This window comes from Xyrauchen texanus, chromosome 7, assembly GCF_025860055.1.
Source record: "Xyrauchen texanus isolate HMW12.3.18 chromosome 7, RBS_HiC_50CHRs, whole genome shotgun sequence".
NCBI lineage: Eukaryota > Metazoa > Chordata > Actinopteri > Cypriniformes > Catostomidae > Xyrauchen > Xyrauchen texanus.
Window position 1 is genome coordinate 21045778 of NC_068282.1, and position 16883 is coordinate 21062660.

Genomic DNA, 16883 nt, shown 5'->3' on the forward strand with positions numbered 1-16883 from the left:
TATTATTATAGGTTTATCAAAGTGTATTTGGTAAAGACATGGTTTGGAAGATGGATTTTTGTTGCACTCTTTCATTAATTGTTTTTTTTTATATAGAAAAGGAGGGATTACATTTTTGGTATTCAATTTTATATTGTAAATGCTGTAGATTGAGCTTAACTTGTATTGAACCTGAAATATTCCTTTAACACAATATCACGGTTAATTCAGTCAACATAATCTATAAAAAACTCTCCATGATAGCCCGCTATTTACAAGCAAGGATAGTGAAGAATGCCCATCTGTTTTATTCTATGCTGATAGGACTTGACATGCGGCTGTGCATCCTCAAGAAGCAGATGAATGTATAAACAGTTTGTGCATGCATTTTAAGCCCCTGTCATTGCTGTAATATGGTTGTTTTGGTCCTGTTTAGAGTTGTCTGCATCTTTATACATACATTGTTTGCTGAGTATTGGTGAGTGAGAAGGTAAGGTAGAGAGAGGAGGGGTGGGTGTGGAGAAGAGAGAGAGAGAGTGAATGAGAGAAAGCACATGACAGCTTCTCACACAAGCTTTAGCAGTGTTACAGGTTGCTGCCTGTAGCAGCAGCTGGAACATCATACAAGCGCCTGCTATCACAGGAGCACACTTGTTTAGCCAGCTGTTCTTCCTTCTCTGCTGTTTTCACTACATTTGATCTCTGGATGACAGCCATGTTAGAGCACCGATATCATGTCTGACTCTTTCTGGACTGTGCTCTCCAATTTCTCCCTGCCGGAGAGAAGTATGCTTCGCCGATCCAAGAGGTACAGCTCTCTGTTTCTCTTTCTCTGCCATTCTCTTTTCATTTCTTCTTTCCATCTCGGTCTCTATTACCTCTTTCTCTGTATCTTATTTGTTCCCCCTCTCTCTCATGGTAGTCGGTTCACTTGATTTATCAGTCATATGATCTGTAATGCATGGCATACTGCAGTCTTTCTTGAGATTTGAGGAGGAGAGGGGGGAGGGGAGGGGGGGGGTGACTGACCTTAAATCACATGCATTGTGGGCACCAGCCAGTTGTCACCATGAGGAAAACCACTTGAAGCAATAATTCATCCCAAAACATTAAATTATGTTATTATTTTCTCACTCTCAGTGGTTTTCTCCATAGAACACACATTATTATGCTAATAGAATAACTTTCTCTGAATGGAAGAAAAAAAAAATGTGACTGAGGCTTAATGTTCACACTAATACTTTTCTAGTTGAAAATGGATATTTTTCTCTGTTTTGACCTTCCATCCACACTGAGATAGCGTTTTTGTCCATCTTTTTGAAAATGCTCTCCCAAGTGAATACATTTGAAAATACAGAAAATAGAGGTATCTGAAAACTATGATGTATTTGTTGTCATGTGATCCATTCAACACAATCAAGATGGTGACCCGTGTTTTAGTGGCATTGTTGTGTCTGCTACCCACTTTGATAGCGTTGTTAAAGATAAATGTTACTTTGTACAACGTTCACACTGCATTCTTTGAGGATTAGGTTTAGGGTAAAGGGTAAGGTTAGGTCCCTGGGATAGAAATGATAGAAAAACAAACATGAGTGTATTATCTGTGGGGGTTTTAACTGCAGTATGAGCTGTTTTCCAACAGTCACTCTCAATTCAAGCACCATGTCTGTACCTCTTGGTCAGTGTGTTTTTAAGGTAGCCCTTGGACAAGGGACACAACTTATGATGTGGCCAGATACACACACACACACACACACACACACACACACACACACACACACACACACACACACACACACACACACACACACACTCTCACACACACAGGTGAGAAATGTTAGTCTTTCATAACATGACCTAAAATGTTGGAGTGAATTTACACATGGAAACAAATGTGCAAGCTCACACACTTGGATTCAGTCTTTCTCTGTTCCTTTCTACTTTAATTGGTCTTCATCTTTCCCTGCTTGTGTTCTTCCTGTCTTCCTGTTGCCTGGAGAGACATAAAGGGAAGACACAGCACTTGCATAGCAACAGTGCTGAGACTGTAATAAAGTGACTATCCAGTTTTCTGTCTTTATTTGTAAATACTATCATCTTTAGAGTAATGCTTTACTTCAGATTGATGAAGAAGCCATGAGGTTGGAGCAGTGCACCCTGCAATAAAATGTAGACATACTAAACAAAACAATTCTATATTTTGTAAAATTAAAATAAATAAATAAATTAGACCATTAAATTACCATTTATTTCAGTAAAGTTCTTTTGTAAATGTTTGCATTTACATTTATATACAGTAGTGGCCAAAAATATTGGCACCCTTGGTAAATATGCACAAAGAGGGCTGTGTTTTTTTTTTTGTTTTTGTTTTTTTGCATTGTTTAGCCTTTTGATCTTTCATTAAAAAATCTAACCTTTTAATTGAAGTAAAACACTTGAAACTGGAAATATCTCATTATTAAATAAATATTTTTCTCCAAAACGCATTGGCCATAAGTTTTGGCAACCTTTTATTCAATACTTTTGCAACCTCTCTTTGCCAAGATAACAGTTCTGAGACTTTTTTATAATGCCTAATGAGATTGGAGAACACCTGGCAAGGGATCTGAATCTGAGACCATTCGTCCATACAGAATCTCTACAGATCCTTTGTGGTCAGTGAACCATTTTTGTGTTGATTTTGATGTTTGTTTTGGATCATTGTCTTGCTGGAAGATCCTACCAGGGCCCATTGTAAGATTTCTAACAGGATTTTATCTTTTATTTTCCATGATGCCATGTATCCAAACAAGATGTACAGGACCTCTGGCAGAAAAACAGTCCCACATCATTCAAGATACAGCACCACATTTAACCTTGGGCATTGGGTACTTCATCTCTGTGTACGCCAAATCCATCTCTGGTGTTTGCTGCTAAAAAGCTATTTTTTTGTAGCATCTGAAACTGGTCACATTTAAAGTTCCAGTATTTTCTGGCAAAGATGCTTGAGTTTGTTGTTGGATGAGAGCAGAGGCTTTTTTTCTTGAAACCATCACAAACAACTTGTGGTGATGTGGTGAGTTTTTTTTTTTTAAATTTTACTTTCTGACCCCTAGACACCACTAAATTCTGCAATTCTCCAGCTGTGATCCTTGGAGATTGTTTGGCCATTTGAACATCCTCCTCACTGTGTTTGGAGACAATATAGACACATGTCATTTTATTTTTAATTATTGCCCTGATGGTGGAAATGGGTATTTTCAATGCTTTGGCTATTTTCTTATACCCTCTTCCCATTTTGTGAAGCTAAACAACCTTTTGCTGCACATCACAAATATATTATTAAGTCTAACCCACTGTGATTGATGATTAAGGGAATTTGGCCTAAGTGTTACCTAATATTTATACCCCTGTGAAACAGGAAGTCAACAATTTCATGTTCCTGGTCACCCAGGTGCACAAAAATCTTTTAAATATGAATGGGAATATACTTCAGATATAATTTACTTATAAGAATTTCTAGGGGTGCCAAAAATTGGCTAACGTGTTTTGGAGAAATAAATGTATTTAATAATGAGATACATCCCCTTTTTTAATTGTTTTACTTCAATTAAATGTTAGATTAACCTACTTTAGCATGTAAAATTAGACTTTTCAGCTAAGTTTATCAAAGTGAACCTTTTAACAATGCCTTGCTCATCATGGCCAGGTATGAAAAATGTCTAGTAAAAGATTGGGATCCTACAGTGCCTGGGAAGGGACAGATTCGGTTCACTTTGTTTTGTCATTGCCTCATCATGAGAACTTTTGGGAATGTGATATGTTGTGGCCACTAGATATTATGTTGAGGAAACGATATCCTTATCTCATGGCCACAAGAAAATCTCATTCCATAGACAAAATATTTATACCATGACTTTATGTTAATGTAAATGGATAAAACAGGTTTATATGAAGTGGGGAATAGTTAGTTTTAGGCTCAATATTTTTTTTTTTATCCACACTCTCTTAAGGAGACAGTCTTACAAAAATATTGTTCGCACACTTGGCCTAAAGGGTATATAACTGTACTACAAGAGCTATAAGTCATTGTACACAGAACAGTCAACACTTGGTGTGGCTGCAGAATTATGACTGAACAGGCACAGATGTGCTTTCATTGCCTAGTTTACTCAAGGGACCATCTGAAAATTCCACCCACTATGCTGTTGACGTGCAAGTTAAGTTAAGTTTAGTTTTTTTTTTTTTTTTAAACCGTAAAAGTGCAGTATTTTCACATTCCAAAGGTTGTAGTAAGTTCACAGTGGATAGACTAATTTACTACAGGTGAGATTAATATAGTAAGTCCAATTATATGAGTATAGGATTTTATTATTGTCTCAGATTCCTAGTTTGTAGACTGACTTACTACAGGTGATATTTTGCCTGTATGTTAAACTCAAAGGGGATCTTGTGCAGCTGGGCCTACAGCCTTTAAAAATATGCAAATGTAATTTAGATACATTTTGGTGTTAACTTTTTTTTTTTTTTTAAAGAATATTTGAATAACTCATCTGTTTAATTCACATGCTGGGAAATATCACCTGTTGTAAGTTAGTCTAACCACTGGGAACTTACTACAAGTTGTATTTATTTTAAATTATTCATTTATTTATGAATTTCATTTTTTACATTTTAACTTATGAAACAATGGTGTGGTTTTGTTTTTTACTAATTTGCTATTATGTGATTTTGTGCCATTTTCAGAATTAAAGGCTCAATGTTTGGGCATGGGCAATTCATGGAAAATTTATGAAAAATTTATGAAAATTCATTGGTTGAAAGGAGTGGGAACCCTGTATTAAAGTATGTGACTTTACCAGTCTGTGACGATGGTTTCTCAATTTGCTGGTACTTCTTATTCTGTTCTTGCCCACCATTACTGAACCTCCTTTGCACTTTAGAGTGATCCAGACTTTTAGCAATATTAAGGTGGGAGACCATACGCTTTTCTCCATCTTGGCATTAGGGCTGAATGATTAATCGTGATATGACCTGGTGCGATTTTCAAACCGTGAGGGCTGTGATTTAAATAAATAAATAGTCTCAACGCGCTGCTTGCTGTGCTGCGCCTATGTGAATGGCTGTTTTGTCTGTAGTGTTTAGTGCTTTTTTAAATAATTGTAGGTCAGATCATTGTATTACAGAGTTTCTATATATGCAAAATTTATAAATAAAGGCTGCTTCTGGTGCCCTGAGTGACAGATGTGCTCCGAGTTCAGTTAGGTGTGCTGAACTCGGAGCACCCATTGTACTTTAATTGTACATTTGTGTAATTTCACATACCTCTATGTTTGGTCGCTACAATTTACGGTAAGCATTTTAAAAAACCCCATGAGAGAGTGTTTTTGTTGACAGCAAGACAGATGAGAGCACTTCACTGCATTAAAAAGGCTGTTGTCAACTCAACTTCCACCCTTCAGTTTTCAAAATAAAAGCTTCTGCCCAAATTGGTTTGAAAAAGGGCTTTAGGGTTTACAGGGACTGCATAGTAAGTTAAGAAATTATTATTAAATAATAATAATAAATTATAATAGTAATAATGATTATTATTATTATACAATAATATATTTCTATAATACCTTTCTTAACATTATTATTATTATTGTAATAAGAAATTTTTTGGTTTTTTACAAAGCAGACAGGTGTAATGTGATTGTGAAGCTCCCCCATCGTTCAGCCCTACTTGCCATCCTGACCTCCCTTTAATTTATCTTCTGCCCTACTGAGCAGATGAAGGGTCTTGCATTATTAATAAAGCATAGATGTGTCAAGAGGGTGTGTTGTGTGTCTTGTGCCCCCTGTGAACACAACACCTTTTGCACACACCCAGCATTACCAGTGACTTCCTGATCTAAACCTGCATGCTACTGCATGCATGCCAATTAAACCATTGTTTTCTCTTTGATTTAATCAGTAGTTTATTTTGTAGTCAGTTTGTAGCAGTATGTATTCAGTTTATAGCAATATTCATACTTTTTTATTCGGTATAAAAACTAGGGATGCACCGATCTGATACCTGGATCGACGCAATATTTGAGTGCTACTCAAGAACAGCATCTCGGATGTAGATACTCAATAGTTCGGTTCACTTATAATATGCATTTAGAATGGCACCAGAGGTGCATTTTACCAGAATTTGAATAAGAAGCAAAGTAAACTACTGTGAACTTGCCTACAAACAGACACATACGGGACTTTCTAAAAAGTTTAGAATGTCAAAATAAAACCGTGAGGGTTTAAAAAGTGCACGATTAAATATATTACTGTTGTATTTAAAATTAAAAGTTAATAATAATAATAATATTAATAACTATTTTTTATTTTTTTTATTATTGTCATCATTAGTATTAGTTTACAATTTATAACAATATTTATATTGAATGGGACTGATGTCTTGCAACTAAATTGAAGAAAAAAATGTGGGGGGGGGGGGGGTGGGGGGCAAAAATAAAACACTGGTTTCTTTTCTACTGAAGACTGGAGTTACTGTTCATTTTGCTGCTATATTATCCAGTATACTAGTTAATAATAAAGTTTCTTAATTAGCTATACATTTATATTCAAATATGTGTAGTTAGAGGTTTGTGGTTTTTTTTACATATTAAAGAGTACTCCCAATTAGTTCCACACATTAATGTAAATATTTTCTAAACTGATTATGCAAAAAAACAAAAAACAAAACAACAACACTGGTATCAGAAGAGAAGAAGTGGTATTCGTGCATCGTTAATAAAAACCAATGTCTATGTGTTTTACTCACTAAAATAGCTGGTATTGTGGTTTTGTTTTTCCAAACATTGACTAGGCCTAAACATGTCTTTGAATGCTGTTTTCCTTTCTTTTCTTTTTTTTTTTTTTTACTGTCATGCCATGTGCGAAGCATTTTTTTAGAGTCTGTTTCAAGTAAAATAACTTTTATTATAATTATAATTTTAATATAATCTTTTTAATGCAATGTGCATTCTGTGTTAACGACTCCTTACTGCACTCACCAACAAGTCAACTTTACTCCAGTGAGAAATTGTCCAAAGGTATTGACAAGTTATCTGCATAAAATGTTACAAAGTAAGTGTCTGGTATTGTATAGCTCAGCAGAACATCGGCATATCCTCCCAGCGGTGGAGGTGTTAGAATTCATGTACTGCTGTCACATTCACTGCTATGTGTGACCAGATAACCATTTATCCCCCTCTATGCTTTATGCTGTCTTCTCTTCCCTTGTCTGCCACTTCTGTGCATACTGTTCAAGCCCCCTTCCAACATTCTCATTATAGTCACTTCACATGACACTATAATATCTGTGTGAGTTGGCGCATGTGTATGTGTGTGTGGAGAAAGTCCCTTTCAACCTCTCTTCAAACATTTAACAGAACTAATTTCATTTTTTTTTTCAGGCTGTTTGATTGTCCCCTTTCCTGATAATATAGAATGAGCCATTGATTCCTCTTTCTTGTTTCCATCTTTCTCTGCTCATCTAAAACTCAATAAGCCACTTAGCTTGTAGAAAGCCTTTGCGGGCACATGTGAGCAGCTCTCCATCATTGATATATTGAATCCATTTCAGACAGTGAAGGTGCAGTGCTGGAATAGTTAATGTTTATCTTCCTTTTAATTAGCCCATATAGAAAAAGCTACCAGCAATGTAATAATTGTAAATATAGTAGCCACAGGCCACCATATTCCCATCTTTCCAGAAGAAAATTGGTATAATTTAAAGTGAAAATGATGGTTGTGCACAAAATCGACTACACCTCAATTACAGTAAGGCAGCTTGTGTTTATATCTGAAGGTTGAAACAATCTGAGCTCAGAATTTAATTGATTAACCAATCTGTGATTGGCATTTTGGCTAGTGTTGATCCTCTGTGGTTGCTTTGTATATCCTGTAGCTTGTATTCCTGTTCTCTGAGTTAGCTTATGCTTTCAAAGCCTCAAATCAGATCTAACTAATAATTAAAGAGACAAAGCATTTATTTATTTTACAACTTTTACCCTCTCAACCTGTCCACAGTGTTGAGTGGGGTTGAGCGCCTTGCTAGCAGGTGTTTGCTCATAATTACAGTGTTCAGTATTAATAGCATCCTTGCATCTGTTCATGGCAATTACTCTGTTCAGTTCATTGCATCTGGCAGCATGAGTCCTAAACACTATACCGTTTTGTTTCCTCAGGCAATGAGGTTGAAAATCATTTGATATGCAAAAATGTGGAAAAGGCAATTTATTTTTCTTTTCCTTTTTTTTTTTTACATTTGATCTGCTATTATCTGTACATCCTTTTGATCTGTAGTCTCTATGTTTGTTATGGCATTAGAAGGCACATGAGGCTTTAAACACACCTGTCATATCACAGGGTATTTCTGGTCATAATCCTGGCTCGATGCTTTGATGCTCTCCATGTCTCTGTGTAATATGTATGCAGAGACATTACACACATAGACAGCTTTTCACATGAGCTTACACCTTTAACTAGTTTCTAGGTTTTCAGTAATACAGTAATTTGTTTTTCCAATGAAAGCAAAAATGTTTAGAAATTATTTGTTATTTTATATACATTTACACAAATTTTATTAGGAAGACCTGTACTCCTACTTATTAATGCAATTATCTAATTAGCCAATCATGTGGCAGCAGTGCAATGCATAAACTCCTACAGATAAGGGTCAGGAACTTCAGTTAATGTTCACATCGACCATCAGAATTGGACACAATTTTTTTTATCTCAGTGATTTCGACCATGGCATGATCGTTGGTGCCAGACGGGCTGACACACAACAGTCTCTAGAGATTACTCAGAATGCTGCCAAAATAAAAAAAAAACATTTAGTGTGCGGCAGTTCTGCAGATGGAAACATCTTGTTGATGGGATAGGTCAACAGAGAATGGCAAGACTGGTTCGAGTTGACAGAAAGGCTACGGTAACTCAGATAACCACTCTGTACAATTGTAGTGAGCAGAATAGCATCTCAGAATGCACAACATATCGAACCTTGAGGCGGATGGGATGGGATTTGTGCGATTAATTTTTCACTTGCAATGAGATTTCTCTGTGGGTGAGGCTATCAAATGTGACTTAACAGCCTAAGAAAACAAAAAAAGAAAACAACATGTCCTGTCGCTTGTCACTGTCACGGCTGGTTAGGACCAAACATATCACATTTGTGTCACTTGTTGCTTTATCACGTCACTTCTGGTTAAGGCATGGTAGGGTTTGATAGGGTTAGGTAATGTTCTTATTGTGTCCTAACACAAGAAAACTGGAAAAGCATTCAGGTATGTAAGGATGTGAAGTAATTTAGAGTGCACATAGCAAAGCAAAGGCTGATCATCTCATATTATCTTCCACAGGAGGAGTGCAATTTCTGTCTGTTTTACATTGTTCATGAATGAAAAATCCTCCATTATACCATCTCACCTGGCTCTGGCTAATGTACAATCAAGATCAGAGGGACTGATCAGAATAGAAAAGTACTCACAATCAAAAACACACAGACACTCACTAACAGATGTGGTGTGTGTTTGTTTGTATAAATCAAATCATCCCAAATGCTCAAGATTTGTGTTCAAGGCTATTCTCTATGTGTGTGTATGGATTATCTTTTGCTAGGTGTCCCACTTTCAGAGAGCTGCAGTGCACTGAACTAATTCAAACTAAATGAAAATCTAAAAAAAAAGCACAGCATTTCTGTTAGAAGTCGACCGATTAATCGGCCGATTTTTTTGCATTTTTTAACATAATCGGCATCGGCCAATATCCAAGTATATCAAGCCGATTATTAGGCAGGCGCATCTGTGGGCAGCCTAGTGTTGTTGTGGAACACTTGTTCGACGCACACTGCCCCTAGAGTCATTTTCCAGCAGAGTGAGCAGACCTCATCCAGTGCTAAGTTCCTTGGAGAAAACGGTAAGGATTAAATTTGTATAACTTCTTTATATTTAATTAAAAACTTTTGATATGTTACTGCCAACTTAGAGAAAAAACGCAACATGACGTTCGGCTACTTTGCATATTGCTAGCGTAGTTGAAGTTGCATTATCACAGCAGAAGGGTTGCTATCATGTCACAATAAGTAAGCAAGAATTTTGCAATTACAGACAGTGAGTCTGAGACTTTTATTTGTTCTGTTTGTGTGTCTTATATTTGAGAGGGTTGTCACTCAATGCAGAGAAATAAGTAATACAAAAGATACCAACACGCTATAGGCTAGTGAAGCGACTGGCTTTGGTAAGCTCGGACGTTATCGGTTCTGCTGTCGGTACTGGAGAAATTAAGAAAATACATTTATTATTGCTATAAAGAGAAAGTTATTTTATCTCGCCAGCCATTTCTATGTATAATAATATGAAACCATTTGTCTGTGATGCAATTTAGCTATTCACAGTCAGAGAGAGAGAGAGAGAGAGAGAGAGAGAGATCTCTCGCGCACAGCGAACACAACACAGCCCTGCTAAATGAGTGACAGAACTAAACATTCAAACGTAGCCAGGTTTAGATCTGTGATATTAGTCTGATTTTATTTTATATTTCGCCTTCCAAAGATTATAAAAAGAATATTTATACATAAGCCGCATTCTGTCTAGCACAACTTCCTTCCCTTCACAGCGGGGCACTGACATTTCTCCCTAAAACTCGATCGGTGCTTGTTGTAAAATGCAGTCTAGCTACTGTTGCTAAATTGCGGGACGCGTTTAATAATAAAAAGAGCACAAGAGATACCGTTCCCAAGGCGGCGCGCGCTCCGATACAGACAGCAACGAGACAAGCAAAGTATAGGCTACTTTGGGTTTCATGTGCACGTCTAAACGATCAAATATACACAAAAATGTCAAAACGACAGGCTTGGAGATTCACTTAAACACAGTTTTTGTCTTAAATGGACGTAGTTATGGAAATAGTTGGGAGAAAATATGCTGCATCAGGAGCCTATTAGATCTGAACTCGGTCTTAAAGGGGAAGCTGTCTAATGAACATGTTGACGATTGAGCCATTACTGCGAATCAAACAACAAAAGGCAAAGAGAAAATCACTTACAGCTCTTGAATGAATAACTTCTGCATTAATAAGCATTAATCTATCTATGATAAACTATGCAGTGTTATTTTACAATTGATTACTTTATTAGATTTCTTTTTAGACCACACCTGAACAGTAATGTTAGTAGACCTTCCTGAAATTAAATCACCGTGCCTATATAACGTTTATCTTTGTTTAATATATATATATATATATATATATATATATATATATATATATATATATACAAAAAGAACCATTAAGAATACAGTTGAAGTACGATCGATAAGCAGTATCGGTAAGATTGTAATACCATTAAAACCTTAACGATACCCATCCCTAGTTATGCCTGTGCTTCTCTTGGATGCTCTGAATATTGGATTATGTGTCTGGATTGCCCCTTAATTAAAGCTGCATTTGGATCTCAACCTTCGTGTCTCGGAGCAGTTTGTAACACCTGCTTTGTTTATTTAATATATTTGTTATACATTATTTATACAATATGTTTTTACATTATACATTTTTAATTTAAGTCTACAAGTGCAGATTGGTCAAGTGTTCAATAAATATATTTGTTGAGAAATTGTCTATCTTAAGTAATTATTTGTGTTACATTTTATCTTTCAAATAAAAGGTTCAAATAAGAGGTTAAAAACAAGCACATATCGGCCAAATATCGGCCAAAATAAATCGGCTGCATTAATCGGCCATCGGCCGACCCGGATTTCAAAACATCGGCATCGGCCTGAAAAAACCAATATCGGTCGACCTCTAATTTCTGTTTACCAAAACACAGCAACAAAATGCAAAGCATTTAATAGTCAAACACAGTCTTGTTTACTAAAGCTTGCAGAAATCAAAAGAGTGAACATCTCCACTTTATTTTCATAGCTGTTAATTATATCAAAACCTAAACCAACTCTACCAGACCTAACCGTTCTTTCAAAATATTCCAAATCAAATCCAGTCACACTTAAATTAGTCCAAATGAAGCTTAATGAACTCAAATGAGCCCAGACAAAAATGTAAACAAGCAGGTTTGCATGCAAATAAAACTGACATTTCTCTGTTTAGAAGTCGAAGGGAAGCAATTCTCTCCCAATTACTGTAATTATGGGATAACTTTCTTTTCACACCCATGAACTCTGCACAACTGCTCACATTATTTGTATGTGAATTGTACCGCTGCCATGTTTTCATCGCTTTGGTGTTTGATGATGGTTTAATGAGCGTACTGCTCTTTTCAGCAGCAGTACACCTCTTGGAGTTCCACATCCAAGCTAAATGGATCATGAGCAAACATTTTGCTAACTTATGTTAATATCCACCCACACACCTTCTAGCAGGGGATCATGGAATTAAATTAGTATTATGACAATGTTATAAACAAACTGTTCTGGAGATCAAGAGCTTGTCCAATGTTAGGTTTTTTCCCGAAGTGTTTAAGTTTCACAACAGTACTTGTAGGTTTTTTTTTCCAGCTGAATGTGTGAGAAACCACTGACAGGCTTGTGTAACCAGCACAGTGGAAAGCCAGCTTGAGCAAAGAATACTTGAGAAAATTAATGATACCTTTATAGAAAGCCTCACTCAAAAATATATGTAAATTAAAAAAAAAAGAATAAATAATGGTATGAAAAATGGCAAACCTTGTTATAACACTAAAAAACAGTGTAGTACAAAATCATTAGTTTAAACATGGTATTTATGTCAAATGGAAATGACAATACAATTTTGACTGTGAATGCCGTATGTATCCACAAAATATTTTAAACACTGAGTGAACAGTTCTCCAGGATAGTGTCAAATATCTGTCATATGAACAAATACACACAACTTATATATATCCCCTAAAAAACTTATCAAGCTTAAATGAACATAATAGATTTCACTGTGAAAACCCATTATGCATTGTTTAAGGTACTTCTCTCATGATTTTTGTTTCAGATTCACAAACAAATCATCCAAACTGCTCTAAGATTCAGTTTATTTTGTTTCATTGGAACCGATTCATTAAAAATACATTTTTTATTGCAAATCAGACATCATCTAGCCACTTATGCATCTTATTTTTGTAGCTACTGTTTTCCATAGTTTGGGTATTTATTTGCTTAAAATGTAGTGAAGTAAAATAATAGAAGTTCTTCTAATAGAATTAATTCAATAGAAGCATATGTACTCTAGGGGAGTAGAAATGTCCCAAAAATTCATGCTTTGTTATTATTCACCTTTTATAAATGTCATGTCCATCATTAGCACATACTCTAAATCCTCAAACAAAGGGCCAGTTTTATTGATTCATTGAAAGGTACATTACTTAATTGTTAATATCAGGGTTAATCCATTGAAGATTCATTAATGTTGCAGACACTATTACTAAGAACTGCTTCGACACAAACAGACTGCTTGATGAGAGCACAGTCCAGTTTGAGGCTTATTATAGAGAGTCAATAGATGCAATATAGCCCCTCTGTGAGTAGGAGATGAAAAATGGCTTTAATGTTGATTGTAAAATGTTTTGTAGCACCTTGCGGTCAGCGTGCACATAAACATTGCAGACAGTAGCACAGTATGCTCTGATGTCTCGTTCATCTAACATGCCTCTACCAAAACATCTCATCTTAAAGCCAACATCAAGAGAAGTCTTTTCTTATCAAACACTGTAAAAGAATGACCTTTCTTTAAGTAATAATGTGCCAGCGTTAGCCTGTGAGCCATCGATTTTTTTTTCTTTCTTGGTTTTTCTCGCTTTTCTTTCTTCTCCCTCCCTCCCACCCCTCTCTTTCTTTCTCTCTATCTCTCCTGCTGTGACTGTACTCATTTCAAACCTTCATTACACACTGAGTGATGGCTGGCACTGTGAAAGTGGTGCAGGTCTTTACTGCAAAAGTTATTCTTTCCGCAACATTAGGCCTACTGCATCATACCATTTGCTTGGACCAAGATACATTCATGTAATTATCCAGAAAATTACAAAACATTTTATAAAAGAATTTAAAGATTATTAGAAAAATGAAAATTATGTCATTATTTACTCACCCACACGTAGCTCTAAACATGCTGTTTTTCTCTCTCACTCTCTCTCTGGAACACAAAAAAGAATTATGAAGAATCTTCACACATATATGAATGTGTCCACGGCTGTCAAACTCCAAAAAGGACAAAAATATGTCTGTACGACTTGAAATATTGAAATTGATGCAACTCTGTATTTATCTTTCAAATAAAATATGGCGCCTATGATGCAGGTTGGACATAAGATAAAATGCTATTGGTTCTTGCATGTCTCACGACCAAACATCATGACGTCTGACCTGTGGCACTATTTTATTTAAGATCTTTGAGATGTTGCATTGTTTCTACTGCATAGTATCATCGTATCGACTGCTTTTATGATACGTTTATGGGGTTTATAAGTGTGTATGTGTATGTGTGTGTATATATATATATATATATATATATATATATATATATATATATACACACACACACACACACACACACACACACACACACACACACACACACACACAGGTGGCCAAATGTTTGGAATAATGTACAGATTTTGCTATTTCGGAAGGATGGGCATTTTTCACGTTATTAATGTCCTGTCTATACATTGTGATCAGTTGAATTCCACTTCCATAAGAGCAAAATTTTTACATTATTCCAAACTGCCAGTGTGTGTGTATACATACATACATACACACACACACACATATATATATATATATATATATATACAGTGCTGTGAAAATGTATTTGCCCCATTCTAATTTCCTCTGTTTTTGTGTTTATCTCATTCTAATTTGTCAACATAAAACTAAATCTAACTTAAAACAAAGGCAATCGGAGTAAACACAAAATACAGTTTTTAAATGATACTTTTATTTATTGAAGCAAAAAGTTATCCAATACTAATTGGGCTTGTGTGAAATATTATTTGTCCCCTTCATTACTAAATCCCAAATGTGTGAAACATTCATAATGGGGTTCAGCTGCAGTAGACACCCAAACCTGTCAGCCCTGTTCAATCAAATCAACACCTAAATAGTACTGTTTCAGCAGCATGAATATGGCTCAAAGGTCTCACCCAGTAGCACACTATGCCAAGGTCGAAAGAAATTTCAGAAATTATGAGGACAAAGGTGATTGAAATATATCAGTCTGGGAAGGGTTACAAAGCTATTTCAAAGGCTCAGGGACACCAGAGAACCACAGTGAGAGCCATTATCTACAAATGGAGAAAACTTGGCACAGTAGTGAACCTTTCCAGAAGTGCCCGACCTTTCAAAATTCCTCCAAGAGCACAGCAATGACTCATCCAGGAAGTCACAAAAAAGCCAAGGACAACATCCAATTTGCCAAAACACACCTTGATGATCCTCAAACCTTTTGGGAGAAGGTCTGTGGACTGATGAGTCAAAAGTGGAACTGTTTGGAAGACGGGCCCCGTTACATTTGGTGTAAATGAAATGCAGAATTCCCCAAAAAGAACATAATACTTACGGTCAAACATGGTGGTGGTAGTGTGATGGTGTGGGGATGCCTTGCTGCTTTAGGTCCAGAACACTTGCAATAATTGAGGGAAACATGAATTCTGCTCTCTATCAGAAAATCCTATAGGAGAATGTCCGGTCATCAGCCTGTGAGTTGAAGCTCAAGTGCAACTGGATTATGCCGCAAGACAATGATCCAAAGCATAGGAGAAAGAGTCTACCTCTGAATGGCTCAAAAGAAGCATAATTAAAGCTTTGTAGTGGCCTTGTAAAAGTCCTAACTTGAACCCAATTTAGATGATGTGGCAGGTCCATAAATGGGCAGTTAATGCTTGAAAACCCTCCAATGTGGCTGAACTAAAGCAGTTCTGCAAAGAAGAATTTTCACTACAGCATTGTGAAAGACTGATCTCCTGTTATCGGAAGCGTTTGGTTGCTGCTGTTGCTGCTAAAGGTGGCAAACTAGCTATTAATTTTAAGGGGGCATGAGTGATTATAGGTGTTGTATATATTTTTTGCTTAAAAAAAAAACATTTTTGAAAACGTTATTTTGTGTTTACTTAGGTTGCATTTGTTTTATGTTATGTCTTGTTTGAAGATCTAAAACTATTTAGTATGAAAAATACACAATAATAGAACAAATCGTGAAGGGGCCAAATACTTTTTCACAGCACTGTGTATGTGTGTGTTTATATGTATATAAAACTGTGCCAAATCAAATATAAATGTGAAGCGGAACCTGCAGCCATGCGAGACAAATGCTAGGAAAGAAGAAGATATATAATACACACACACACACACACACACACACACACACACACACACACACACACACACACACACACACATATGTATGTATGTGTGGATATATTAGGTCCTTTTTAGACCTTGATTTTGCTATCATAGTATGGACAAAGTGATGTGATGATTCTTCCAAATTCTTATTATATTCCATGAAACAAAATAACAGGACGTGTCCGACACAGGATGTCAAATTTTCACAAACAAGATTATTCACATTTCACATAATTTCTAACCACAACCTGTGCCTTCAGCAGACTTTGAATATGCAAACTGACTGCATGGACCTTTTTAATGATACTTTTGGATGCATTAAGCTTTGAAGTAAGGTTGTCACGATACCACAACGTATGTAGTTCAGTATAAATGAAAACAATGGAAAAAATAAATAAATTATCCAGTGCAATGGCACTCTTTCTTGTGACATATTGCTTTAAATATTTTTAAAACAAGTTTTATTGTGAAAATACATTTTAGTGAATATTACCATTTTAGAATACAGTATTAACATATTTCTATCTCAAAGTTAAATCAAACAGTTTTTTGAAAGGCTTTTTAGTTTGTGTGTTTTTA

At 35.9% G+C, this 16883-nt stretch overlaps 1 protein-coding gene across 6 annotated transcripts in view; it reads left to right on the top strand.

The window, feature by feature from the left end:
* LOC127646275 (microtubule-associated serine/threonine-protein kinase 2-like) overlaps positions 1 to 16883 on the top strand; it is a 213360-nt gene that overhangs the window by 155243 nt on the left and 41234 nt on the right. The window contains exon 1 of one of the 6 annotated variants that reach the window (XM_052129784.1): positions 524 to 787. The exons of the other annotated variants lie outside the window; for them this stretch is intronic. Within the exon in view, the coding sequence (XP_051985744.1) occupies positions 714 to 787 (74 nt within the window). The 5' untranslated portion in view covers positions 524 to 713. Of the gene's footprint in view, positions 1 to 523; positions 788 to 16883 lie in introns of those variants that run through there. 6 annotated transcript variants of the gene reach the window in all.